The sequence below is a fragment of the Pinus tabuliformis genome, chromosome 8, assembly GCF_031772625.1.
Source record: "Pinus tabuliformis cultivar Carrire ecotype Pingquan chromosome 8, CPIR1, whole genome shotgun sequence".
In the NCBI taxonomy this organism is placed as follows: domain Eukaryota; kingdom Viridiplantae; phylum Streptophyta; class Pinopsida; order Pinales; family Pinaceae; genus Pinus; species Pinus tabuliformis.
Genome location: NC_142294.1, coordinates 325378864 through 325406338, shown reverse-complemented (window position 1 = coordinate 325406338; position 27475 = coordinate 325378864). Strand labels below are relative to the sequence as shown.

The window sequence follows — 27475 nt, the reverse complement described above, 5'->3', positions numbered from 1 at the left end:
CTTCACAATATACTTTCCTTGAGAAAGGAAAATCTCTCCAGGTCTCTGCCAGACCTCCAGGCCTAGGAAATAGTGCATCAGTCCTAGGTCTTTCATCTCGAACTCAGCAGCAAGCTCCCTCTTACATTGATGAATGAGAGGGTCATCACCTGTCAGGAAGAGGTCGTCCACATACAGCACTAGAATGAGAGGCTTTCCTTCCTCAACCTTAAAGTAAAGGTTTGGATCAGCATTGCTTCGGGTGAAGCCCAGCTTCATCAAGTAACTATCCATCCTCTCATACCAAGTTCTGGGTGCTTGCTTTAACCCATAGAGGGCTTTCTTCAACCTGCAGACATAAGTGTCTCGATCTTGAACTTCAAATCCCAGAGGTTGTTCTACATACACCTCTTCCTTTATTGCACCATGCAGAAAAGCGGTCTTGACATCCATCTGATGAAGACTCCATCCTTGCGTAGCAGCAAGGGCTATGATGGATCGGATGGTGGTATATCGAGCCACAGGTGCAAATATATCGTCATAGTCAATTCCTTCCTTTTGAGAGAAGCCACGGGCAACAAATCTTGCCTTAAACTTTTCAGCACTCCCATCAGATCCATGTTTAATCTTGTAGAGCCATTTAGCGGTGACAACAGATTTGTCCTTCGGTCTCGGGACCACATCCCAGACATCATTCTTCATAATAGCCTCATATTCTTCATGCATAGCATCCTTCCAGACTTGATGCTTGATGGCTTCTTCAAAAGATCCAGGTTCAGATTGTATAATAGTACTCATGGCAGCTAGATACCCTTGGTATCTACACGCCTTCTTGCTTTCTCGGAATGTTCCCCTTGGGGCAGCATGACCCTCAGCATCTTTGAGGGTGTCCCTGAGCCATGATGGCCTCTTTCCTAGAGAAGGGGAAGGATCAATAGGGTCCATTGGCCCTTCAACATCAGGTATAGTCTCATCCTGGGGTTCTTCCAGATTTCCAGGTCTTTCTTCATGGTTTTCTTCAGATCTAGGAAGATCTACTACTTTCTTCAGGGAAGCATCTTCGTCAAAAGTGACATCATGGCTTATCTCTACTTCCCTTTGACCAGGTACATAGACTCTATATGCCTTAGAAGTCTCACTGTAGCCCACAAACATTCCTTTCTTCCCAGTAGCATCCAGCTTACTTCTCTTTTCTTTCGGCACATGAAAATAGACAGGACATCCAAAAATTCTAAAATGTGAGACATCAGGTTTCTTACCAGAGAAAACCTCTTCGGGAGTTTTGGAGTCCAAAGCGGAATGAGGGCATCGGTTTTGAATGTACACAGCAGTATTTGCAGCTTCTCCCCACAGAAACTTTGGAAGACCCTGGTCACATAGCATGGCACGGGCAGCTTCCACAATAGTCCTATTCTTGCGTTCAGCAACACCATTCTGCTCGGGAGTATATGCAGTGGTAGTCTCCCTCTTAATGCCAGCTTCTCTGCAAAATTCTTTGAACTCATTTGACTCATATTCAGTGCCATTGTCAGTCCTCAAAATCTTGATCTTCTTTCCGGTCATATTTTCCACCAAGGCTTTGAAGGTACGGAACCATATGAAAGCCTCATCCTTCTTCTTCAAGAAGTATATCCAGGTTTTGCGAGAGAAGTCATCAGTAAATGTCATATAGTAAGAACATCCCCCCAGGGATGTTACAGGGAACATACCGGAAAGATCAGAATGGACCAGTTGCAATATCTCAGATGTCTTTGTGACACTTGAGGGGAAAGGTCCCCTTGTATGTTTTCCTTCAGCACAGCCCTTACATACACCTTTATGATTATTTCCAAAATCAGGCATCCCTGTCACCACCTTCCTTGCTTCGGGAAGAGCCTTGTAATGAAGGTGTCCAAATCTTCGATGCCATAGTTCGGTTTGACAGATAGTATCACAAGTCATAGCTCCCAACGAACTCCCTCCAACCTGGTAGAGTGTACCAACTCTAAAACCAATTGAGATAGCTTCCTTGAAGCTCTTCTTCCACATGAGTACCTTTCCATCAGAGAAAGTTACATTGAATCCTTTGTCTTCCATGGCAGATACAGACACAAGGTTCTTCTTCAATTTGGGTACATAGAGTACATCTTGTAGATGGAGGACTTGTCCTTGAGACAAGTGGAGGGTCACAGTCCCGGTCCCTTTCACAGGATAAGTGGCATTATCCCCAAGGATAATTTCTAGATTAGTATCCCTTTCAACCATGTCAAAAAGTGCTTCCTTGAATCCGGTGATGTGTCTTGAGGCACCACTATCGATTAGCCAGACATCCATAGTGTCGGGCGGAGATGCAGCTGAGAGAGCAGATATTAGAATATACTCATTTCTTTTATCAACAACATTAGACTCCTCATACCTGGTATTTCTGGTCCTTTTAGAAGGTGGATGGTTTCCTTCAAAGTGAGCCTTCCTCTTTCCTTTGGATTTGTCATTTCTTTGATTTCCATTCCTTCGGTTGTTGTTGTTGTCGTCACTATCGGGAGAATTCTTCTGGAAGGGGCATTCTCTAGCATAGTGTCCAGTCTTATGGCAGGTGAAACATTTACCCTTCTTCTTTTGAGTCTTAGTCCTTCCTTTGTCCTTGGAACCACCAGAGTTCTTCTTTCGGGAATGAGCAACATAGGCAGCATTTCTTTCATTATCAAATTCCTTCATCCTTGTTTCTTCTTGCATACATCTAGACAGAAGCTCATCAAAGTTAGGGATGGTATTATTGTTGAGAATGGTAGTTGTGAATACTTGCCATTCATATGGAAGTCCTCCAAGTGCGGTGAGAACCATCTCACGATCAGCTATTGTCTCCCCAATAGCTAGCAGATGGTTCCTGGTTTCGGTCAACTTCATAAAGAAAGTTTGAATAGACTCGTCTCAGCCCTTCTTCATATTCTTCAACTTGTTCTTGAGGAATAGCACTTGGTTCACATTGTTTACTCGGAACATAAGTATCAGTTTGTCATACATCTCCTTGGATGTGCCTAGTTCAGATATGTAGGCAACCAGACTCTTATTTATGGATTCCCTGATCAGCAGTTTTGCTCTGATTTCTCCCTTCTTATACTTGTGTTTAACAGCAGCAGAGGCATTTGATGGAGGTTCTTGAATCTTCCCTGTCACATGATCTAGGAGATCATGATCTTCTAATTTGAGATCTAATAACATCTTCCAGGCATGGAAGTCATCACTTCCAGTCAGCTTGTCATTCTCCCTGAATTCAAGCTTAGAGGAATCCATTTCCTTCGATGATGATTGCTATAGATAGAGTTTGTCTTCACCTCAGCTCTGATACCATGTAAAGTTTTGTAGATGTTCTATGCTAAGAGCAATTTCACTTTTCTCACAGCAATCATACAAGCAGATAAGCAAAATGCAGATAGAACATATAAGCAGATCTTACAGAAGACAAATCAGAAACAAGAAAAATGTATGTGTTTGTTTCGGCGGTCAACAGGATGCTTCAACCAGCAAAGTCTCCTTTGGTCAGCCAGCCCAGCATGTGTCACAACAACCCTCCAACCAGTAGATGAGTCAACCCAAGTCAGTTCTACAAAAGTCAACGCTATCCTGAAAAGTCAACGCAGGGGCAGCAAGCTAAAAGTCAACGCAGCAGCAAAACGGTCAACCCTTTGACCTCGATTTTTGTGCCAGGTAGTATGGCCTTCAAAAATCGAACCTCCCACAAGTTTTCAGCTTGTTTGGACCAAGCGTTGACCAAAGTCAACGCTGGTCAAACTTCTGCAAAACCCTAGCAGCAGAAACCCTAGCAGCAGAAAAATCCTCTTCGTCCTTCCCACGTGTGGCTGAAATTCGTCCTCCAGGTAGCTCGTACTTTTTAGGATGAGAGAGGAAGATGTGAGTTGTGTTGTGATCAAATTCTCTCCAACTTTTCCTGTATATATATATCCATCAATGAGGGTGTGTGACACATCTGTTGGGCATGTGAGCCTACATTACAAAACTGGCTGACCTTTGCACATATAATTTATTAAGAATAATAAATTCAAAATATAAGTTCTGCTCATCGGATTAAGACTATTTTTATATGGACTTTACACCTCTCAGAAAGAGGAATCCAACAAAAATATTAGCCTCTTAATCTGAGCATCAGAACATGGAGTTTGGACCTAGTTGTCCAAATTTAACACAAATCAACAAGGGTTATGGGTCCTTGGCCATTCTTGAGAGGTAACGTTTCCAAAATGTCACTCATGGACACTCTTGTTCAGTGCACAGTTCTATACAATTCTAAGGATTGGGGACTTGGCTTTCTAGAGTTTGATTGATCTTCAGCACAGAGAGTACAGATCATCCTCCTTGACCACATCATTTGTTGCAAGCAGACAATTCCTCGACCCATCATTCTTGCAAAGTTTAGCACTTGTGCCTTCCAACTTCAGATAATGTTTGTTCTCATCTCTTTTCTACACTGTGTTCATAGCTTCGTTGATACAGAGAAGGGGCATGACCAGTATCCATGCTCAACCTATTGTTTATTGGAGTCCTTTGCAGCAACTAGTCCTTTGACTCAATCTGTGTTGGTACACCACAGTCTCGAATCTCCATGATTTGATTGGTATTATGATAGACCAGCTCCTCCCATTCAGATATTCCCTGTTTGTACCCAGCCAACTCTTGCAAACAAAACAAGAGATGAATAGTATCATCCAAGACAATATCTAGATATGTATCAATCACTTCAATAAATCCTTAAGGTCAATTACATCTGAAGATGGCTTTCTAAGTTTCTATGCTAAGCACTTCATGGTGATGAGTGATGGACTCAATGTTCTGCCCCATTACACGCTTCACCATTGGATGTGTTATCCACTAAAGGTGGGGACCCCTAGGAGACTTTCTTTCCTAGTCATCTTCTTCAGCCAGCAATTTGCAGCCCCTCAGAGCCACCCATAGCCGATGTGATGTGTCACTTTATCTCTACTCTATGGAGAGCTTATGTTAGAAGGTGGGCAATCCAACCCAAGAGGTATGTTTTTCATTGTGCAATCGGGTGCTTATGCTTGTTTTTCATTGAACATTTTGATCATGGATTATTGGGTGACTTGGATGAGGGGCTTTGACCATGGTTTTGTTCCCTAGCCTTAAATGGGGGGTTAAACTTCAATCCTTGTCCCGTGGGATCTCCCCGATTGGCCTATGGCTTTAGGAAGGGCACTAATTGGGAAACCCCAATTTTGGTAGTGTGGTCCCATTTTCCCATTCCATATTTTTCACTTCCCCCGCACATTACAAGCCCTATTTCATTGTTTTCCTTCTCTAGGTCCACATGACCACTAGGTCCACAAGGCATTGGCATACTTTGACAGTCCCTCCGTAGATTCGGGTTGTAACTGCGGGGGCGATTTTATTCTATATCTCTCTAATGACACCTATTTTCATGTCGCCATGGGTTTGGGTGTTGGACCAGATAATTACGCTAAACATCTTGCCTGCACGAACCTTCTTACCTTTACTTTAGAACATAGTGCATTACAATTACAAATATACTGAGATTCTAAACTTGTGGTCAACTGATAGAATGGCTCACAAACTTGCAAGAAGTTTCTTTTATCTCCTATTCTGGACGATGTTCTGCAGTTGAAAAACATGTTTCCATATTTCTCTTGTCAACATATATACAGAGAACTAATTCAGTGTGTAGATGGTCTCTCCAAAGAGGCACTTGACTTGGCTCAGGATTGCTGGCAGATAACAGAGTTTCGAGGTGGCACTGTGTCTTCATCTTCTTTTAGCCATTTCTCCGATCCAGTTTACAGACAGTTTATTTGATAAGCTCCTATGAATCAACAAGCTTATACTTTTTTGTTTATTCTTTTTGCTTTTTGTACATTCAGGATTACTGTTTATCGTGGACATTAAAATGAACAGTTTATGTATAATCCTTGACACTATTCACACTCACAGGTTGGTGAGATTTTTGAGCTTTCGTATAATAGGGATCAAAGTTGCTTAATGACCCCTGACTGTTATATTCTGCTTTTATATGCTTGATGGTTGATCAAACTGCATATACACCCAGTGTGTTTACAAAATGTAATTTTTGTTATTATTAATAAAAATTACGTATTTTTTCTCTGGAAAACAAAAAACAAAAAAAACACAAAGGCTTATTGTTTAGTCTTTACTATCTATTAACAATTGTAACATTAAATAGCATCATACAGATATAAAACAGACACACTTTTCTAAATATATAGACCAGTGATGCGATCACAAGAAACGGATAAATAGGACAGAAACAGAGCGAGACAGTGAGACATTGCTTTTAGCCTGAACAAGATAAGATTATGTCATGACTAGCACAGAATACATATGAAACTTGATAATGGCCGGCATACATAAGTAAATGCCCTATTGCCTCTTCGGCCAAGTGTCATGACTTGTATCACAACATTTACCTAATAATAATATCATCAGTTACCAGCTGTTAGTAATTTTAATATTATTTATTAACACAAAGGTTTATTGTTTGGTGTTTACTATCTATTAACAATTGTAACATTAATTAGCATCAGACATATAAAACAGCCACACTTTTCTACATATATAGACCAGTGATGCGATCACAAGAATCAGATAAATAGGACAGGAACAGAGAGAGGCGGTGCTTTTAGCCTGAACAAGATAAAATTATGCCATGACTAGCACAAAATACATATGAAACTTGATAATAGCCAGCACACATAAATAAATGCCTTAGTGCCTCTTCAGCCAAGAGTCATGACTCGTATCACAAAATTTACCTAATAATAATATCATCAGTTACCAGCTGTTAGTAATTTTAATATTATTTTTTAACACAAAGGTTAACTGTTTGGTACTTACTATCTATTAACAATTGTAATATTAATTACTAAGTTGCACTGAAACGAATACGGATATGGGGTTTGAAACGGATATGGCAAATTTTCAAAAAATCTGGATACGATATGGCAGGAAACGGCGCACACACACACACACACACACATATATCTAATAAGAATTTCATATTACCATTCATATTTTAGAATCTAGATCAGATCTAAAGACTAAAAATACATAATGAATTACCATCTATGATCTATCATGATTCATCATCATCAATTCAGCATAAACATTGTCATCATCATTAATGATTATTATAACATTCATGATTCACATGCAACGTGAATTAGGCCGTGATGCCTGGTCTCTTGAGGGTAACTCTGCATTTAAATCCTCCACAGATCAAAAGAAATGCTGGCAGAAACAAAGCAAATGTCACCTTGAAAAGGTAAAGCGCCTGTTGTCTAGGGAATTTCTTTGTAGAGATTGCTAGAGGACTGGGGCCCAGGGGCTTTCCATAGAAGCGACAGTGTATATTTTCTGAATAACATTTGTGTTTTCTGATTTTTCCAAATTTTTGCAGCTTCCTACAATGTCTCTCAACAGATTGGCACGTCCAATATGCCTTGATACTATTAATGTATAAAAATGCATGAGTGTGGGGGTTGTCAAATACTTTGATCTATCTTTCTGTGTTTCTGAGCCAAGATGCATGGTTTACATTCAGACAGTATTTTGATCAGTGTATAAGCCTGTTTTAGTGATTAAAGTTTGGACATGAATTCCTATATATTTTAATTAAAGAGAAACCTGTGAAATTGAAAGGTGGATTCAATTTATTCAGTAAATCATTTTGTGAAAATGAAACACACAAGAACAATGAAACCCCCTGTGTTTTGGTCACAAGAACAACAAAAACATCAAGGAGGCCTTAACAACACAAAAACCTCGTGGGCCACACCATTTAGCAAGGCTCTTTGTTGAAGGATATTTGGGTGGTTTTCTTTACTTTTGGATGCAAGTAGTTGCAGCTTGTAATCCACAACTTGATAGTGGTTAAAGATGGAGATAAGTCTGTTAAACCACGGGACCATAAATTTCTTTTAGCATCTGCTACAACTACAATTAACTTTACAGCCCATAAGAGAATCGAGACATACAGTCTACAGCACACTGACACAGTCAGCAGAGGTGGCGGCTCACTCTAGTCTCTGCACAGTGAGCAGCTCACCCCAGTTGACAGCAGTCACTCCAGCAAAAACTCTAGTCGAAGACTCCAGCGAAAACTCCAGTTGGCGGCAATCACTCCAATGCGACGACTCACTCAAATGATAACACAAATTATAACACAACTTAGGTTCATAAATTAGGTTCACAATATGAAAAAGAAACCAAAATACCATTCCCAGCAGGCAGAGATAGGGATACGTATTGCTCACCAAAAATGTCATATGTATTACCCTAAACCGGATCTGGGAGGTTTTTCTCCAAAAATGCTTCAAAAACGGTGTAAACCCAAACCCGCAGTTTCCAAAAATTCAAAACGGATTAAATATATTTTTGACCCGTTTTTTACCCATTTCATACAAGGATCCGGATCCAAAATGGGATCCAGTGTTTCAGGGGTTGAAGATAGCCGTTTCCAGCAACTTAGATTAATTAGCATCAGGCAGGTATAAAACAGCCACACTTTTCTAAATATATAGACCAGTGATGCAATCACAAGAATCAGATAAATAGGACAGGGACAGAGACAATGTTTTTAGCCTGAACTCCATACTCACTAGAGGAGCTACTCTTTCAAACTTATTCCCAATGTAATTTCCAACAGGTAAGAGTAAAATTATAGTCATTGACAATCTGGATTCTGGCACAATACCACAAGATAGGCCTATCAGGCTGCTAATTATAGCTGTTAGCTCAACAGCACTATATTCTTACAACATGCTATGTTTCATTATGTTGATGATGATTAACCTACAAGAATGCAAATGTTTTGCTTATGTTTTGACTATAACAAACATTTATATTCCAAAAAGAAAAAAGTTCACCATCAACAGAGTTATGCAATCCTTACCATAAAGAATGCCAAGCGTGAGACCAACAACTATAGCAGTCACAATGACCCACATCAAAGCACTAAAAACCCTCTTCCCACAGCTCCTGACAAGAACAAAAATGAAATTTACATGTCAGATTATTAACTGAAACTCACACTATTCGAATAATTTGTGGTGAATGTAAGCATTGTAGATAATAATGATAATTTTGCGATTCTAACATGAAAAATTGAAAGAACATAATAACATGCTAAGACAGAGAGAGAATGACTCACTTGTCTTGATCACCTTCATAGTAAAACATGGAAAATGGTATGACAAAAAATACTAGCACCACATCAATGATATATACTGCCAACCACAGATCCTTCATAGGAAGTGTTAAATTACAGGCCCCATTGTATATTGCATTACTACAAGCTTGACGATTTGCAACATCTGCTGGTAGCATGAGAATGGAAATTTCGGCCACTGAAAGGCCCAGAACCACCACTAGCTTCGGGAAATATGCTTGATTGATGTCATCTGGGTGTTGATAATTAATAAGCAGGTAAATATTGAAAAGAAACACAACAACACACACCACTGCTGCTATGATAACTAATGCCAGGTTGAAGTCACCCATTTTTCTCCTCGAAGTTCAACTCCACAAATGTTGATGATTGAAAATTCCTCAAGAAAGGAACACCACACAGTTATAATGAACAAGACTTTGCTTCTTTATTTGTCCATTTGAAAGTAGACTAGCTGCAAAAGAAAAGGCCATATTCAAGTGGAGATGCCATTATTTATTTGCACACAACCATGAAATCCACAGGTGCACAGCATATCTGATCACTGAAAAGAAGTTTAAAATATCAAAAACAATTAAAAAGAAACAAGATGAGAGAAATGTTTAAACATTGACTTACACAACACAATGCGGTAGGTGGGAAACCCTAATATTTAATTTCTTCTACATTTGTCTCAAAGTAGTTTTCCCTTCAACTGTTGTTTTTGAGAAAAATCTCAACAGTGAGAGGACCACAATTTATTAATGGCGAAATATCCATGTTGTTAACATCTATTGGCCAAGAGTTCTTCAGTTAACTGGAATAATTTCTGTAATCTGAGAAAAAGAGTTTTGAAAGATGATAACAGACTGACAACAAAGTATTTCAATGAGATGATGAAGATATCCTCTTAACATGGATAATAATTTTGGAAATGTGACAGTATCCTTTTGGAAAAATTTCTGTAATCTGAGAAAAAGAGTTTTGAAAGATGATAACAGACTGACAAGAAAGTACTTCAATGAGATGATGAAGATATCCTCTTAACATGGATAATAATTTTGGAAATGTGACAGTATCCTTTTGGAAAATTTTCTGTAATCTGAGAAAAAGAGTTTTGAAAGATGATAACAGACTGACAAGAAAGTACTTCAATGAGATGATGAAGATATCCTCTTAACATGGATAATAATTTTGGAAATGGAAAACGTGTTGCTGGATCCATCTACCCTAGGTGTCAGATTCGCGGATCCCGGGATCAGATCCAGATCCAGATTTGGATTGGCCTGGATTTGCCCAGGACTTCTTTTATAATTGTTTCCTGCGTCCACAAAACTATATCCCTCCACTGTAAAACAGATCCCCGTTATCATATGTGTATCCTACACAATTTCGGGCCTTTTTAAAGATGAAAACTAAAAGTTTTGCTTGCACCTTGAATTCGTTGAACTTCAGCCTTTATGCACACTCATAGCTCAAATATAGGTTTGTTTAATGCACAAGTTTCACCTTGAGATTCACAGCTCGTAGCTGATTTCGAGCACAGGTCTGCTTAGAAATTCGAATTTAGTCCAGTTTGCCTAATTCACAAGTGGGTTTCCCCCTGAAATTCTCAACCTGTAGCTCAATTTGAAGTCACAGATACACTCTAACCAAGTTGGAGGAGGGGCATATGGTTACAACTGGTGCTCAAGGAGGGTCAACCCTGTTACACATGGAATGATTGTGAAAGAGGCCCATGACACGGTGATAGATTTTAACGTTATCATTCTGTGTATTAAAACACTTGGGATGGACTACCATAAACTAGCATAGATCTATCTTAACACAACTATTCAACACGAAGAGAGAATATCAATAAAAAATTTAATTCCTTTTGCCACATAATAGATCCAAGGTTAAGATGGATCTATGCTAGTTTATAATAGTTCTTTGAATAAAAAAACTGGCTCTTTATTTTTTTTCTTATTTTAACAATATGATAATTAAAACAAGACATTGGCTTATCAATTGGGTCTAGCTCAGGTGGTTGAGTGGAAAAGATGCTATCCTCCCCTTCTGCATCCAAATCTCACTTGTGACATGCTCACTCTTCATAAACCGATTGCTGTTTGGGGTTCTTAATGGGCCAATTTTTGATTGGGAGTCACAAGGTACCAGCAATCTCATTTTTGCCTGTGGGTTGGAGGGTGTGACAAACAGTTACATGTAAAATAAGATGGTGGCTTTAAAAAATCTAACAGATCTGGACCCAGATCTGAATCCATATCCGCACCCTGGTAACTTAGAGGGGGATAAGTAACAAACATAACCTTTCCTTTAGCATGAGATTGCTTCAAGATATGGGTACAACATAGCTTTGGATGATTATAACTAGCATAAATCCATCTTAACAACTATTAAACACCAAGGGGGATTATTAATATTTTTTTTATTCTTTTCATCACATAATAGATCCAATGTTAAGATGGATCTATGCTAATTTATATTAGTTCTTTAAATAATAAGTTGGCTCTTTATCTTTTTCTTATTTTAATGATATGATAATTAAAACAAATAAGATGTTAGCTTGTCAATTGGGTCTAGCTCAAGGGATTGAATAGAGAAGATGCTATCTTCCCCATCCGCATCCAAATTCCACCTGAGACATGTTCACTCTTTATGAACCGATTGTTGTTTGGGGTCCTTCGTGGGCCAGTTGTTGATTGGGACTTGCAAGGTACCAGGCTCCAGCAATCTCATTTTTGCCTATGAGCTGGAGGGTGGGACAAATAGTTACATGTAAAAAAAACAACAGTGGCTCTTATTTTTTATTTTTGAAGCATCATAGACACGGACAAGAAAGAAAGACACATACAACTCTAACAAGAAAATGATCTTGTGGCCAAATGTAAATGAAGTATAACCTTGGCAGTTAGTTCAAGCGGGTCATGAGCTAGATGTGAGATCTCTCCCCCAAAGTTGGGAACATCACAACTTCAACTCTCTTGTATCCACTTAACGTTTGGCTCCATAACTAGGGTCGACAGTTTGCACCATTTACCATTCATGGATCATGGGGAAGTGCTCAGAGGGTTTTCTGTGAGGTTTCCCTAGAACAAAAACCTAAAAGAATGAAGAACAGTGCAATTTAATTCAGACTCAAATAAGAATATTGGCAGACAAGAAGTATCATCAGATCAAACCAAAAAAATATCAGGTAGAAAACATCCTGCAATGTGCCTTGGTCCTGGTGAGTCAAACAAAACTGGATTTCCACATCTTATCTCCATCCAAAATAATTTTCTCAGCAAACCAATATTCAAACACTCAAAGTCATTCCACATGAACAATTCTTGTAAAGTTATCCAAGTTTCCCCATACAAAGATATAGCGAAAGCCTACTTTCTTTGAAAACTCTGTTGGCTCCAGCTAAGGTCAAAGAAACAGTAAATACATACCTCTGCAAAATGTGATATTCATCTTGATCTATGATATAAGATTGCAATTCAGTGAGCAAATAAAGATTGTAGATGACACAAACAACATCAATACTTTCATCATAATACAAGCTTACGACATATAGGAGAGTGTTTCAGGAAATTTGTTGAAAACACAAATTTGCAGGAATGCCCAGAAGATTTTCCAGGATAGATATGCAAGAAACAACAGCAAACAGCCACCTGGCCTTTCCAAGATTGCAGAAATGCTCAGGAAGCATTTCCCGGGCGTTTCCAGGATAAGTGACACATTTCCAGCCAGAAAACGTATGGAGACATTCATTTTTATTTTTTCTCATTTTTATCAATTGGCAAGGGCTATGCACCCCTTGCAAAGCCCGCAAGAGCAATTAAAATTCCCTATCAACCCTAAAAATCAATTCACTGGACTTCAAAATTTATAAAAACAGACTTGAAGTTATCTAGGGTTTCAAAGCAGAAATTTATTTTTTATTATAAAAGTAAATGATAAATATGAGAACAAAATTTAGATTTCTATTCAGCTATGTATAAATTTCCGGCGTTTAAAGGATGATTTCATAAAAATTGATGGCTATAATTTTCTGTATCTTTTCATATTCATTTTATATTTTCCCCTCGACTTATCTGTTGAGAAATCAATGCTAGTAGATTTAGGGTTAGATTTCTCTTTCTTGATAATTACTTGTGAATTATGTTGACTTCTTTTACTTATTTGTTATATTATCTTTCATCAAGCAATTACCAAATTATGTGTGTATAAAGATCACAAAAACGCAAGACACAAAATGTAGGCACTCTGTCAAGGAAAAACCCCTATCTAGGGGAAAATCCAGTCAAAATCTCTTCCTTCAATACATTTCTTGAGATTCTTCAACTTAGACACAGACCTCCTCCAACCACCAAATCAGCCTCCTCTTCCAGCAATTTCGACCTTGAAGCAACAGCACTTCAACCCAGCAAATAGCAGCAACAGCAGCTTCGACTATACAAGAAAAACTTCGATCTCCTAGAAAAACCCAAATGAGAGAGAGAGAGAGATAGCCCAAAACTTTGATTTTCTCTTTTTTTTCCTCTTTCTTCAACTTCACACTTCTTCCAGCGTCCTCTTCCATCTTTGCACTTTTCCAACTCTTTCTTCTGGATATCGAACTTGTGAGTGAGTGAGTGTGTGCTCCAAATGAATTCGATCTCCTTGTATATATAGGCTTGAGGTGAGGTCGAATTGCCCTGTTTGAGGCCAACTTGATCTCCTTGAGGCCGACTTGGTGTGGAGGTGTCAAATCCCTAATTTGACTCAATAATAAATCTTTTTACATGATTCAAAAGCCCAAGAAGGATCTCTTTAAATGGACAATGACTCCAATAACTCAGAATAAATCCGAAAAGTTCTCAATGGGGACTTTGACCTAAAACATGATGAGATGATAAAATTCATCTTAGTTACCTCAGTTTGTTGAGATGATAAATATCATTAATAACTTTAATGATGAAAAATGATAAAACAAAAATTTTGAATGTAAACTTACAATGTAATAGTGATGAATGATAGAAAATGTGAATAATAAGAATATAGTCAATTACAAACAGTCTTCATTGTGATTAATCTCAAACTATTTTCGTCTACTATTCTTATTGTCACCCTTGCTACTTTTGTCATCTTTTCATATCGATTTGTCATCTTTTCATATCGATTATATGAAAATGACAAGATAAATCATAAACCGTTTATATCTTTAGCAAGAGCTATTGTACTAAAAATCATACCTTATCTATCTTTCTCTCCAATATTAATAGGTTGAATTACTATAACACAAAAATCAATGTACATTGTCAATAATTTTTTGTGCTTACATTGAAATCAATGCACAATGTTAATCCAATCACTTCAAAATTAATGTACCATCATACATCCAATTACATCAAATCAAAAATCAACATCTACACTGAAATCAATGCATCTAATGCAAGTAATCAAATAAGATTAGAAAACAACATTTACACTGAAATCAATGCATCTAATGCAAGCAATCAAACAAGATTAGAAATTAACATTTACACTCAAATTAATACATCTAGTGCAAGTAAGCAAATAGGATTATAAACCAACATCTACACTAAAACCAATGCAATTAGTGCAAGTAAGCAAATAGGATTATAACCCAACATCTACACCGAAATCAATGCATCTAGTGCAAGCAATCAAATAGGATTAGAAATCACCATCTACACCGAAATCAATGCATCTAGTGCAAAAAATCTTCTTCCCTCTCTCCCCCACCATGTATATCTATATCTCCCTCCATCTCTCCTTCTTTGTCTCTCTATCTCAACCCCCCAAACACACACGCTCTCACTCCATATCTATCAATCTCTATGTCCCTCCCTCCCTCTCTCCATCTCTCTCTTCTTCCCTCTCTTCACTTTCCATCTATATCTATATCTCCATTTGTCTCTCTATATCACCCCCAAAAAATACACTCTCTTTCTCCAATCTATCTATCTATCCCTCCCTCCTCTCTCTCTCTCTCTCTCCCTCTCTTCCCCTTCTCTCCCTCTCCCCCCTTCTATCTCTCTTCCCTCTTGTTGTCCTCTCTCCCTCTCTCTCCATCTTCCTTATCACTCCCTCTCTCTCTCCACCTTTCTCTCTCTATTTCTTTCTTCTTACCTCCCTCTCTCTCACCCTCCAACTCCATCTCTCTTTCCCTCCCTCTCTCAACTCTCTCACATCCTCTCCCTCTCTTCCTTCCTCTCTCTCCCTCTCTCCCACCTCTCTCTCTCTCCCTCCCTCTCTCTCCCCACCCTCCAACTTTGTTACTATATCCCCCCCTGTCTCTCTCCAACTTTGTTACTATATCCCTCCCTCTCTCCTTCTCTCCCCCATTCTCTCCATCTCTCCTTTGTCTCTTTATCTCACCCCCAAACATACACACTCTCTCTCCATATCTCCCTTGTCACTCCCTCTCTCTCCATCTCTCCCTTCTCACTCCCTCTCTCTCCACTTCTCACTCTATGTATTTATTCTTCCCTCCCTCTCTCCCCCCTCCAACTCCATCTCCCTATCCCTCCCTCTCTCCTCCTCTCTCTCAAGTCCGCTCTCTCGTACTTCCTCTCTCTCCCTTTCTCTCCTACCTCCCTCTCTCTTCCCCCATCACTCTTTCTCACTCTCTCTCCCTCTTCTCTCTCTCTCCAATCCTCTCTCTTCCCCCGTCACTCTCCTCTCTCATGTCTTGTCTCATGTTCCTCCTCTCTCTCCCTTTCTCTCCTACCTCCCTCTCTCTTCCCCATCACTCTATCTATCTCTCCCCAACTATGTTACTATATCCCCCTCTCTCCTTCTCTCTCTTTCTCTCTGCCCTTCTCTCTCTCTCTTAACATACACACTCTCTCTCCATCTCTCCCTTGTCACTCCCGCTCTCTCTCCACTTCTCACTCTCAATGTCTTTCTTCTTCCCTCCCTCTCTCCTCCTCTCTCACAAGTCCTCTCTCTCTCTTTCTCTCCTACCTTCCTCTCTATTCCCCCATCTCTCTCTCTCTCTCTCTCTCTCTCTCTCTACCCTCCAACCCTCTCACTATCTCCCCCTCTCTCTCCCCCCTCCATCTTTGTGTCTCCCTCTCCCTCTCTTACCCTTCTCTACCTCTCTCAAGTGGAGGCCTCTCTCACTCCTCTCCTTCTCTCTCTCTATTCATTCCTCGTCTTCCCTCTCCTTCAGTTTATCTCCATCTCTCCCATGTCACTCCCCCTATCTCTCCACCTCTATCACTCTATGTCTTTGTTCTTCCCTCCCATATATATCTAGAGTTAATAGATATCATGATATATTAATATATATTATAATATAACAAATTTAATATTGTATTAATCCAAAGTTATTAAATTTAATAATATTAATATGAATATTAAATTTAATAATAATAATAATCTTTTAATATTAATATTAGGGTTAATAATATTTTTTTGCATGGTATTAATAATAATTCGGTCCATGGAATTTGGCCCAGAGGCTTCACATATGTCAGGCAAGGCAGTAACTCTCCAAGGGCAGAAAAACTTATTGGTGTTTTTATTTCATAGGTATGTTATTGTTTTATACATTAGGAGTGATTGTTCAGTTCATCTTCCGATGACTGTTCACATTCCTGATTTATTTATGTTACAAATTCCCCAATCATGAAGATTAGGTGTCAACATTCCCCCCCTGATCTGAAGGGATGTTGGTGAGTCCAAGCATCATTCTGAATCGTTCAAGCTTTTCCTTTCCAAGTGCTTTGGTGAAGATGTCTGCAACTTGCTCATTTGTGGAACAATGACGGAGATGGATTGTTTTGGCCTCAACATGATGTCGAATCAGATGATATTTAGTACTGATATGCTTTGTTCGATCATGGAACTTTGGATTCTTGGCCAACTTTATTGCAGAGGTGTTATCCATGATAAGTGGAGTTGATTGTACTTGTTTTACCTGCAAATCTTCAAGAATTTTCCTGAGCCACACAATTTCTTTCGTTGCTCCAGCTGCTGCCACGTATTCTGCTTCAGTTGTGGAATCTGTTGGAACTGATTGTTTGCGTGATCTCCAGGAGACAGCTCCTGATCCAAGACTCATAGCATATCCTGAAGTAGATACCCCAGTTTCTTTGTCTCCATCAAAGTCTGAATCAGAGTATCCAATCAAGCTGAAGTCGTCCACCTGTGTATACTTGATTCCAAGGTCTTGAGTTCCCTTCAAGTACCTTAGAACTCTTTTTGCAGCAGACCAATGTCCCTCACAAGGCTTTTGCATGAACCTGGAGAGGATTCCAACAGTAAATGAAATGTCTGGTCTGGTAGTAGTGAGGTAGATGAGACTTCTTACAAGCTGTCTATACTTTGTTGCATCCTCAAATTCGTTTCCTTCAATAGATGTGAGCTTTAAGTTTTGTTCCATTGGAGTAGAAAGAGGATTGCACTCTGTCATGCCAAATCTGTTTAACAAATCTCCAATGTATTTCTTTTCAGAAAGAAATATGGATTTTGGATGTTTGGTTACTTCAATGCCAAGATAGTAATGAACATAGCCCAAATCATTCATTTCAAAAATTTTCCCTAATTCCTTCTTTATGGATGCAATGTAGCTTTCATTGTTCCCTGTCATTAAAAGATCATCTACATATACCACAAGATACACAACTGTTTTGCCAACTTTCTTGACAAATAAAGTTGCATCATCAAGATCAAAATGATTGAAGTTGAGTTTCAAAAGATGCTTAGTTAGTTTTTCATACCAGGCTCGCGGTGCTTGTTTGAGGCCATACAAGGACTTCACAAGTTTGCATACTTTATGTTCATGTCCTTTCACAGCAAATCCTTCAGGCTGGGACATAAAAACATTTTCTTTTAGATCTCCATTCAAGAATGCAGTTTTTACATCCATTTGATGGACTTTCCAACCGTTCTGAGCAGCTAGTGCAAAGAGTGTCCGGATGGTGGCCCATTTTGCTATGGGGGCAAAAGTTTCCTCATAATCGACCCCTTCCTTTTGTGCAAAGCCTTTTGCCACAAGCCTAGTTTTGTGCTTGTCAAGTGAGCCATCAGCTTTGTACTTGTTCTTGTAGACCCACTTGCAACCAATTGGTTTGGTTCCAAATGGAGGATCAACCAGCTTCCAAGTTCCATTCTTTATGAGGGCATCATACTCCTTTTTCATCGCTTCTTTCCATTCATCATGAGAAGCAGCTTCTTTGAAGGAAGTTGGTTCAAAATCTGTAGACAAGTTCAATTCACAATCATAAGTAACATCCATATCAACAGGTGAATTAGAGTCATCTACATCACCTCCATTTTGTCGGTTTGAATTTCTGGTTCCTGTTTTTCCAATTTCATCAGGATGAACACTTTCAAGTGTCTTTGTCAGCCACTTTGGGGGACCTTTCTGAGATGGTCCAGGCTGCTCTGTTGATTCAGTTGGGACTGAATCAAGATTGAGTCTCCCAATTCTATCAATTACATCACTTAAAGCATCATCCGTTGTTGGAGTTTCATGCAGAGGATATTGTTCTTCAGAAGAAGATTCCACATGTTGTTCTAGTATAGGAATCCCCCCTTCAAGATGTGGAATCTGATTATCAAATTCTTGAAATGATTTTGTTTTTGCGAATCTATCCAAGCGATCAAGTTGCCGCTCAACAACATTGTCAAATTTGGATGATTCAAGAAAAATGATATCTCTAGATACAACAAACTTTTTATTTACTTCATCATAGAGGCGGTATGCTTTAGAAGTGTTTGAATACCCCAGGAAGATACACTTATGACTTCTAACACCAAGTTTGTTTCTATGTACCTTTGGTATCAAAGCATAACAGGTGGAACCAAAGATCCTGAGATGTTTTACCGAAGGAACATGTCCATACCACAATTCATAAGGAGCCTTGTTTCTTATAGCATTAGATGGACATCTATTCTTTATATATGCAGCACATAGAACAGCATCAGCCCAAAACATTATCTTTATATTTTTGAAGAAAAGCATGGATCGTACCATATTCAAAATTGTTCTATTCATTCTTTCTGCTACACCAATTCTGTTGGGGATTATAAGGTAGAGTTGTTTAATGTTTGATCCCATGTTGGCGAAGATAGTTTTCAAATTCATTTGATGTATATTATTTTCTATTATCAGTGCGAATAGACCCAATATGAGATTGTGCATCATTTTCAATCCATTTATGAAAATCCTTGAATGTTTGAAAAGCATCAGATTTTTTCTTCAATAAATAAACCCAACACATTCTGGTGTAATCATCAATAAATGTCATGATATATTTATTTCCATTTGCAAAAGGAACAGGCATTGGACCACATAAATCAGAATGAATGAGTTCAGGCTTCCTATGTGCTCTTGAATGTGAATCATGAAAAGACTGTTTGCTATGCTTTCCTAGAATGCAAGCATCACATTGCTTATGTTTCCTAGGACTTGTAGGCAAACCAGCAACACCATTTTTCTTCAATAAGCGGAGACTGTCATAGTTTAAATGTCCAAATCTAGCATGCCATAATAAACTTGATGGAAGTGTATCTTCTTCATGATGAGAAATATATGAGAAATGTTGTGCATGAGCAGAGGTTCCTTGCAGTTTGAGAAGTCTTTCTTCTTCTATTCCCCTCATGACAAGTGAGTGGTCAGATGCTTTTCTTACCTCAAGCTTGCCATCAAACATATGAATGGAGTGACCTTGCTGGCGGATGTGGACCAAGGACAGCAAGTTTCTCTTGAGCTGTGGGAGATATAGAACATGATCCAGAAGAAAGTCTAGAAGACCAGGCAGTTTAAGCCTGATTGTGCCAAGCCCTGATGGCTTGATTTTTAACTGATCTGCAAAGTATACTGCTCCATCAACATTGTCAATGAAATCTTCAAAAAAATCTTTCCTATGAGTCATATGACAGGTTGCTCCTGAATCAAGCAACCAATCATTTTTCGAAGAAGCAAGTGAAGCATTAAACAAATCTTCATTTACTCCAATGTTACATTGTGCCTCAATATAGTGAGCGGATTCAGGTGCTTTACCTTTGTCTGTATCATCAGTTTTACCTTTCTGCTGGTTTCTTTTCTGCTCAATTTTGTCCCATGGTAGCTTGCATGTAGAAGTATCATGTGATCCATTTCGTTTGCAGCGAATGCAATGCAGATCTGCTTTTTCTCCTTGAGAATGTCTGCCCCCCTGCCTCTGAAGTATCTTCCTCTTCCTCTTTGTCCACCTCTTCCTCTTGTAGAATCTTGAGCAGGATGTTTTTCTTTATGAGCAAGGCAAACAGTCTCTTCAGAAGATTCAGGAACTGCCTTCTTTCCAAAGGCTTTCTTTCTTTCAGCAAACTTTTTCACAAGAGAGTCAAAAGTTATATCTTTAAGATTTCCATTTGCTTGTAAAGACTCAAGATAATTGGAGTAAGTAGGATAGAGTGCCTTGAGAAAAGCAATAAGAGGAATATCCAGCTCAACCTTAGTGGATTTGATATCATGCATTATGGATTTTACTTCAGATGCAAGAGCAAGAGGATCATTATTTTTCAGTTCAAGAGTGAAGAGTTTAATCATGAGTTGAACAACTTCAAGTGCAGAATGTGAGTCATAGAGTTCTTTGAGCTTTTGTAAAGCTTCAAAAGCAGTTGAATATGATGAAATATGGCGACTTACTTCTTCATTTATAGATGCTGCAATTAACGCATATGCTTTGTTGTTCTTGTTATCCCAAATGACGAGCTCTTTATCTGATGTAGGTTGTACTGGGTCATTGTCTCCTTCTCCGACACACACTCCCTTCCACAACTCATTGAAGATGAGGGTGTGTTTTATCATCCGGGACCATTCAGGATAGTTCTCCTTGCCAGTGAGAACTATTCCTACCATAGTGATGATTGAATGCATTCTGTAAAAAAAAAAAACTTTTGCTGATAGAAAAGAATACTTATGCCAGTGTACTCAAAAAAGCATTCTCAAAGGATTTCAAATCCACAATGTGACTCATATAAATCCATCATTGTATAAATTCACCTCACATAAACCTCATATAAGTTTTATATAAGTTCATCATATAAATCTCATAAAACTTTGCCTTATAAATCTTAAAAAAAAAACTCCACCTTATAAATCTTATATATCTCATATGAATCCACCATATGAATCTCATATAAACTTCATATAAGTTTTATATAAATCCACTATTATATATGCATATGGCATACGTCTCCTTTTAAAAACTCAATTACCACGTGAGATGGTAATTTCAAATATAATGACAACCACAAAAAAAGGATCATACGACTTATATTCAGCTCGTACGATGAAGATGAATAAATAACCAACTCTCACCATAAATTCTGAATCGGTGAAATGCTCAGAAATGTGATCAGTTAATAGATGATTGCATCGATTCTTCAATGTCCACGGATTACTGCTTAGTTTACCTTTCACGTGATTACAAATTCAATCTTGGAATTTATATAAAGCAGCGTTTTAACACAGCATTTCTGGAATTTATATAAAGCAGCGTTTAACACAGTGATTCTGGAATTTATATAAAGCAACGTTCCAGAGTGCATTCAAATCAGGAGCAGAGGAGCAGAATAGGGAGTTACAATAGCTAATAAAGGGCTGGCTCTGATACCATGTCAGGCCAGGCAGGAACTCTCCAAGGGCAAAAAAACTGATTGGTGTTTTTATTTCATAGGTATGTTATTGTTTTATACATTAGGAGTGATTGTTTAGTTCATCTTCCGATGATTGTTCACATTCCTGATTTATTTATGTTACAAATTCCCCAATCATGAAGATTAGGTGTCAACAACATAAATAAAACCTCTTTTTTTAGTGTTAGTAAGTGTAAAGAGGTTTATGGAGTAAATATGAAAAGAGCTTTTATTTATTTACCATACCTCTGCTTTATTTATATTTTTATTTATTTATCATCTCTTTTATTTACCATGGTGTTTGGCCCATAGGCTTGGTATATAATTAGATGTTGATTTCTAATCCTATTTGATATATTTTTAATTATTTACCATACCTCTTTATACCTCTTTTATATTTATTTATTTAGCATACCTATGGTTTATTTATATTTTTATTTATTTACCATACCTCTTTTTAGTGTTCATAAACCTCTTTCTTTATATTTTAAATTTATATTGTGTTTATACATAATAATAAATAGATTTTTTTTAAATAGGGCCGACATTATATTAAAAATGTTAAATGTTAAATGTTAAACATTATGTTTACATTTACATTTATGTTTATGTTTACATTTACATGTTTATGTTTTTACGTGAGATCTACCCCCATACTGGGTTGTAGAGTGCCTCTCGACACAAACACGGGTTGAATAGGCTCACTTGATCCTTCTTCTTCTTCTTGAATTGTAGATAGATTGTCGGGTTGTACTTCTTCAAATATAGGTAGATCTTCGTCATCGGAATCAATAGGAATGTCCTTGGATCTTTTGTAGGCATGATTTTCATCAAATATAACGTCCCTACTTACTTCAATGTGTCTCACTTCCTTGATGTAGATTCTATATGCCTTTAAGGAGAGACTATAGCCAACGAAGATCCCTTTGACGCTTGTAGAATCTAACTTCTTTCATTTGTCCTTTGGAATGTGGATATAGGCAAGACTCCCAAAGATCCAGAGATGGTCCACACTTGGCTTCTTCCCTATGAATGCATCCTCAGGTGTCATATTTTCAAGAATTCTAAGGACTTCTATTTTGAATATATGCGATTGTCATTGTTGCTTCTTCCCATAGAAATTTTGGTAAGTCTTTATCAAGAAGCATTGTTCGTATACTTTCTTCAATTGTCCTATTCTTTCTTTCGGCCACTCCATTTTGTTCGAGATAGTAGGGAACAATAAGCTCCCTCTTAATTTATGCTTCTTTACAATATACAATCAGTTCTTTAGCGGTGTATTCCCCACCATTGTCGAATCTCAAAGTCTTTATTTTTCTTTCGATTAGTGTTTCCACTTCACATCTACTTCATCCTTTTTCTTGAGAAGGTAGAGCCATGTCTTTCTACAGTGATCATCAATGGATGTCACATAGTAAAGATGACCTCCAAGTGTTTTATCAGACATAGGACCACACACATCAGAATGTATGAGGTCTAATATTTCTTTAGACCTTGTTTCACTAATTTGAAAATGGTTTTCTTGTATGTTTGCCCAAAGAGCATCTCTTGATCCAGTTTCCTGCAGTATTGAATCCCATTCTTATCATAGAGGGAGTAATTATTTCCTTCAAGCCAACAAAGTGATCCTCAATCTTCTTTGACCTTAGCTCTAATACCATGTTGAGAAATCAATGCTAATAGATTTAGGGTTAGATTTCTCTTTCTTAATAATTACTTGTGAATTATGTTGGCTTCTTTTACTTATTTGTTATGTTATCTTTCATCAAGAAATTACCAAATTGTGTGTATGAAGATCACAAAAACACAAGACACAAAATGTAGGCACTCTGCCAGGGCAAAATCCCTATCTAGGGAAAAACCTAGTAAAAATATCTTCCTTCAATAGTTTTCTTGAGACTCTTCAACCTAGACACAGACCTCCTCCAACCACCAAATCAGCCTCCTCTTCCAGTAATTTCGAACCTGAAGCAGCAGCACTTCAGCCCAACAAATGGCAACAACAACAATGACTTCAACTATACAAGTAAAACTTTGATCTCCTAGAGAAACCCAAACGAGAGAGAGAGAAATAGGCCAAAACTTCGATTTTCTCTTTTACTTCCTCTTTCTTCAACTTCGCACTTTTTCCAGCCTCCTCTTCCTTCTTCGCACTTTTCCAGCTCTTTCTTTTGGATATCGAACTTGTGGGTGAATGTGTGCTCCAAATGAATTCGACCTCGTTGTATATATAGGCTTGAGATGAGGTCAAATTGCCTTGTTTGAGACCGACTTGGTGTGGAGGTGTCAAATACCTAATTTCACTCAATAATAAATCTTTTTACATGATTCAAAAGCCCAAGAAGGGTCTCTTTAAATGGACAATGACTCTAATAACTCAGAATAAATCCTAGAAGTACTCAGTGGGGACTTTGACCTAAAACATGATGACCCAACCATGAAACCTGTGCTTTAATAAGTCATTGTAATAATAACAAAATTTTATTTTTCATTCTTTTGACAAGTACATTACATAATGACTTAAATACAGTTATGGAGACCGAACCTAGTTACATTTTCAACATTATCTACTTATCTACCATGAGTTTCCCCGTTTTCCAAAATTTTGAAAGTGCCCTTTCTAAAATGCACATACTATCCCAAAAGCATTTTCCATACCCTTTTTCCATGCAACTTAGTGCCTAAATGGCAATTATAATATAACATTTATAAATTTGTCTGCAGGAACTAGCACATCCTTGTGCAACTGGAAATAGCAAAGCCAGAGACACTCCAGCACATTCTAGATGAATGGCAATTGAACATTGATGGTAAAACTTTGTCTAATGTGTTCTCCTGTCAGATACAAAGCATAACAGGTAAAAAAAAATATTATCGAACCACTAATACTAGGTAACTATTTTACAAACAAGTGAGGTAACATAGATTCTTGCAATCGTTCTCCATGCAAGAGACAAGCCAATTACAATGAACTATCTAAAAAGAGGATAAATTAACCAATTTGTTATTACTACTCAGATGATACCCTTTTTTAAGAAAGGGATAGGTTAACCAATTTAACCTATCAGTTCTCAAATGAGGCCACATGTCCTTAGTGCTCAAAATGATATTCCTATTGACAGTTGTCAATGGAATTTGCTTGCAACATACCCATTACTCTAAACAACAAAGCAAAATTGGAAAACGCAGGAGATTGATGGAATATTTCCAATGCTAGAATCTTTTGTAATGAAGGACACAAAGGCCATTTAAAGGCATCCTAAGATTTGTATCTTGATTATTCATTACCTTTAAGCTATGTTGTGGCCTTTGTGTTACTGTAGTGAAAGTCAGTGTGTTGGCCTTGGCCATAATTCATTCCTTGACTCCTGCAATCATAAATATATGGCCAAGTCTATTTTGGGTTCCATTAGAACTTCATTATTTGGATTTTGATAATACCTACAGAACAAAGGAGGCTACATGTTCATAAATGGCCTAATTTTAGCAAGTAAAACGATTCTATCCGTAACAGTTTCATAGTAATAGCCTAGATCCATCTTAAGCCTAGATTTATCAAGCACCGAGACGGATCAAGTATATTAATATGTAAAAAAAAATTAATATGAATGAATTAATACATGACATAGAATTGATTTAATATTTTTTAATGTTGTCAGATGTATGTATATATATAGTTATCTATTTTTTATTTAATTTAACTTTGCGTTGTTTAAGATGGCATCTATTTCACTCTTTGCAGCTCTCTGAGTAGCTACGCATCGTTTTGAACTACGCATCGTTTTGAACTGGTGAATAAATTAAGATAAGATACACAGCAGAATTTGTCCAATTGGAACAAAAAATATGTTATAAATTCTGGCAATTTCCTTGAAGCCAGTAAAGTGTATTTTGCACATAAAATCTGTTATTAAAATCCGCCAATGTCAAATTTAAGTCAAGTATATTTCGCTAAATACAGTTGATTTCAGAGGTCTCTTAAAGTTGATCCGGATGTTTTAAATCGGCTATCTGCCGTTGATCTTGTTTAAACTACAGTACCTAGTTTACTGTGATCTAATATTAAACAGCCGTTTGTGCAAAAAACAAAGCTCTGATAAACTTGATAAAGCAAATCTGTAGCGCCTTTTTTATTGTTCACTGCTCTCCACGCACTGATGAGTAAATTTAGATCAACTATCTGCCAGAACTTGTCCAAAGTTTATTATTAAAATTCTGTTCAAGTCAAACATGAGGAAAGTAAAGTCCATTTTACACACAATCTGTTATTCAAATCCGTTAATGTCAAATTTAAGTCAAGTAAATTTAGCTAAATAACACTGATTTCAGCGATCTCTTAAAGTTAACATATATGTATTTAAGTCCGTTATCTGCCGATTATCTTATTCAATCTACGTTACCTAGTTGACCGGGACCTAATTTTAATTTCAGGGGGTCGTCTGTGAAAAATTGGGTGTAAGTCTGCAAAAACAGTTAAATTGGATGAATTCAGAACTGGTTTGGTGCAGTTACGCACAACAATCTTTTCAACACTTGCGTTAAGATTAAAGCGAAATAAATTTGACTAGTAATTAAAGAATTTGGCAGAATTCTATGAAATTTATTTCACTTTACGAAAAAATATTCGGCTAGCTAACTTTAATTTAATTCACGCTAATGCGATCTTCAAGATCATGTTGAATGTTTAGGAATGATCAGTACAGATTCTGCTGTCTGGCCTAATATCATATAAAGGATATGAATACAATGACAATATTTGGAAACATGTAGCAATAAATAAGATGAGCAGTTGACTAGTTCATGGGACTCCACCCTAACGATTGATGCCATCACTGAGAATTTACATTAAAACAACAAATGTTATGAGAACTGGCCCCAGCAATTCGGTTTCGCTCAAATAACAGCCATTGCATACTCAGAAAATTAAACAACAATCAAGAAAACACATCTCAAAACCCCAGTATACTGAGTTTTTCGACAATGCCGGTTGACAAGCAAAACCCTAAAGCTGAAAATTATCCAAATCAAATAAATATTTTCACCGACCTGTTTCGATGCCAGAATTGCCTGCCCATAAGACTCGTGAAATTTCGCCAAGCCAATAATAAATAGTGAAATGGAGCTCTTTTTTATCGATCTGAATTATGCGCTGTAGAAAAAATTAATAGGAAAATGTAGATCCTGAATGCAGATCAGAACAACTGAAATCTCCCTGAGATGGCCAACATAGCATCTGGTGTCGTGGAAGGCAGGGGCGATTTCACTGGGAACGGTCAAGATCGCTTACTCGCTTCCTTCCTTCCTCTGCACATCGATGCGAGGCAAACGCGTGAGATAACACCATGGCCATTTCAAAACCTTAATTTTAATTTTATTGACATTTGGATTTCAAATATATATAGATGTAACGTGGAGTGAGCTGGCAACGACTTTCTTTTGTGGCAATTCCACCTCTTTCGAACGAGGTTTACTGTTCAGCAGCAGGGGAGGTTTCATTTCGAAGATTAACCCGATATATTTTTTTCCCACTCCAAGGATTTAATGATCAAATATTTTTTTATTAAACTAAATAATTTTCTTAAAATTGTTAATTTTGATTTTCTTAAGTTTCATAGATATTATTTTTTAAATTAAAAAGTGAAATTGTATTTGAGGTAGTTTTTGGTGTTGTGTATA

At 37.6% G+C, this 27475-nt stretch overlaps 1 protein-coding gene across 3 annotated transcripts in view; it reads right to left on the bottom strand.

Annotated features, from left to right (window-relative positions):
• The window catches only part of LOC149235458 (LIMR family protein At5g01460-like), an 80979-nt gene extending 53795 nt beyond the window's left edge, over nt 1–27184 (bottom strand). The window contains exons 1-3 of one of the 3 annotated variants that reach the window (XR_016246169.1): nt 26846–27182; nt 9173–9644; nt 8915–9000 (exon numbers count right to left, since the gene is read on the bottom strand). Coding sequence is in view for 2 of the 3 variants with exons in the window: in XM_089372128.1 (XP_089228254.1) it covers nt 8915–9000; nt 9173–9522 (436 nt within the window). In the remaining variant the exon portion in view is untranslated. Of the gene's footprint in view, nt 1–8914; nt 9001–9172; nt 9666–26845 lie in introns of those variants that run through there. The other 2 variants (XM_089372128.1, XM_089372129.1) reach the window with 2 other exon arrangements.
• Nucleotides 27185–27475: the final 291 nt, after the last annotated feature.